The sequence below is a fragment of the Hipposideros armiger genome, unplaced genomic scaffold (assembly GCF_001890085.2).
Source record: "Hipposideros armiger isolate ML-2016 unplaced genomic scaffold, ASM189008v1 scaffold_552, whole genome shotgun sequence".
NCBI lineage: Eukaryota > Metazoa > Chordata > Mammalia > Chiroptera > Hipposideridae > Hipposideros > Hipposideros armiger.
The window spans coordinates 1,031,536-1,033,985 of NW_017731902.1; the positions used below are offsets into that span (position 1 = coordinate 1,031,536).

At 39.5% G+C, this 2,450-nt stretch overlaps 1 protein-coding gene across 1 annotated transcript in view; it reads left to right on the forward strand.

Annotated features, from left to right (window-relative positions):
- SDAD1 (SDA1 domain containing 1) overlaps positions 1-2,450 on the forward strand; it is a 36,847-nt gene that overhangs the window by 2,393 nt on the left and 32,004 nt on the right. The window contains exons 2-3 of the mRNA XM_019623488.1: positions 678-782; positions 1,243-1,430. Of these exons, the coding sequence (XP_019479033.1) occupies positions 678-782; positions 1,243-1,430 (293 nt within the window). The remainder of the gene's footprint in view (positions 1-677; positions 783-1,242; positions 1,431-2,450) is intronic.

A 2,450-nucleotide genomic window follows, 5' to 3' on the forward strand; every position in this document is an offset into this window, starting at 1 on the left:
ATTTGTTCCCTGAGAGGAGGGGGCTACTCCCTCAAGGTCCCAAAACCCCCTACCTAAGGCAAGTTACTTTTGCCATAAAAGCTGTATACAAATAATAAACGAGGCCACTCTTTGCCATCAGCATTGGGTGGACCTCCTGTCCCCAGCTTTCGTCTCTAGTCTCTTTCTTGTCCAGTCTCCCACCCAGTCCTCTCAGGTACCCTTTCGGTGGGTTCCTGGCTGACGAGTCAGGAACGCTCGGTTGGCGCGTGGGTTGCATCAGAGTGTTTTGTGTAGTTGAGATATAATAATTTACATTCTCTGACCCAGTATTTTTCTGCTCATGTGAGCACTCTATATACATAGACAATGTAGAAGGGGTCATTTGGATAGTAAATGGCAGAATAGTGCCAGAATCTGAGTTTTTGGTTCTTGCTTCACTGTTCTTTACACCACACCACACCTACTAAATTTCTAACAATAAAGGAAAGTATCCTTAGATTACCAGTGATGTGCATAAATTTTTCAGAACTTATTTTGAAGAATGCAGGTAAGGAAAAGGTAGTGTTTCTACATACTTTTGCCACATCTTTTTCTCCGTGCTACTATCAGACTTCAACTAAGTAATTTTTCATTCTGTTCTGAGCAAGTCATATAATAGAAAATGACCAGCTTAATTTTTTTATTTTTTCCTGCAGTTTCTACAGCAGTATAATCACTACAAATCCAATGTGGAGATTTTCAAATTACAACCAAATAAACCCAGCAAAGAACTGGCAGAACTGGTGCTGTTTATGGCACAGGTAAGGAGATAATTGCTGAATAAAACAAAGACCAGTTGTTTCACATAGTTCACAGAATATTTTTTCAGTTAAACCCAACCTCATTCCCTTCAGGAGTGGAAGCTTCATTTAAAAAAATTTTTTTCTCACTTTCCCTTTTTGCAAATTTTCTCCATAAGATCAGTTAAAAAATTTTGCTAGAACTTTTTATAGAACCATCCAGAGCAAAACTTACAAACTATTTGTTTTCTTCAAGTTCATTATAAAATCAGATTCTAAATCATGTTACACATATTTTGCTAAGGCTAGAGAAAATATGAAAAGGGTAAAAAACTTAGCATGTAGAATAATAAGACATGATTTGGAACCATCTACTTCTATAAAATAGCCATTACTCTCCTTTTGCAGAAAATCCTAAGTATCTGCATATGAGTTACAGGAGAGAAAGAGACATTTCAGAAGAGTGTTTGTTTTGTTACAGATTGGTCACTGCTACCCAGAACATTTAAGTAACTTTCCGCAAGAGCTAAAAGATCTTCTCTCCTATAATCACACTGTGTTGGATCCAGATCTTCGAATGGTAGGGCCAGTGTTTGGATTGATAACTTGTGCTGTGTTCATTGTGTGTGTGTGTGTGGTGTGTGTGTGTACTATATTTAAAAGAGAACAGCCTCTTAACACCTTTTAAAAGTGTAAGTCAAAATGTGTCTCCCCTTCCTTAAAGTCCTTCTGTGGCTTATTATTTATACTTAGAACAAAACTCAAACTTATTATCATGGCCTGTAAGTTCCTACATGATCTGCTTCCTGCCTGGTTTTTGGGTTTGTTAAAAATATCTCACCTCCTTTTCTGCTACACTCCTCTTTCTGATCTGTTCCTCCACCATGCTAACCCTCCCTGGGTGTTCTTTTGCCTCTTTTGAATAGGTGATTCCTTCTAGTCATTCAAATCTCATATGCCTGAAAAACTTTAATTACAACTTACAGTTTGTATAATGCGTAATTTAATAAACTTACCCATTAAATATCCAGTTTGAACATTTAAACATTGTCACTCTAAGGGTTGACATTGGGTCCTGGCCGAGATGCCCTTTACCAAGCCAGCGTACCCGTTTCCCCTGCCTCATGGCCCCCAGCTGCCCTTTCTCTGGAGCATTGTCCTCAGCTGAGCGGGAGCCCTGGCATCTGGGAGGTTGCCCTCGCGTCCCACAGCTGGTACCTGACTAACGCAGTGGTACAAAAGTGCAGCCCCTTCCCTCCAGGTAGGTCCCACTTTGTTGCGGTTTATGCTCCAGGGCTTCTTTGTGATCAGACTGAAGCTAGTGTCCAGCCAGGGACACGTCCTTGCTCACCGTTTCTTTTCTTTGCCCTATTCTGCTGCCTTACTTTCCTTTTAGAAGAGAGCATACCCCAGACAAACCGCGGTGATGACTTGGGCTCCGCTCTAGGGAACCCAACCTTAGGCATTTTTAAATTTTATATATCAGTTTTTAAAACACCTTTACAGCAGGTAGAACTTACACAACGATTGTGATCACAAAACATTGATATGCTAGACTAAAACTTGTAAAACTGCTAAGTCCATAGATTCAACTTTGTTTCTTATTCTTATATTTCCCAGTCTTTCTGTAATTCCACCATTTTATACTTCTCTAAGATTTTCTTAATTTGATTAGTCCCAAAAGAAAAA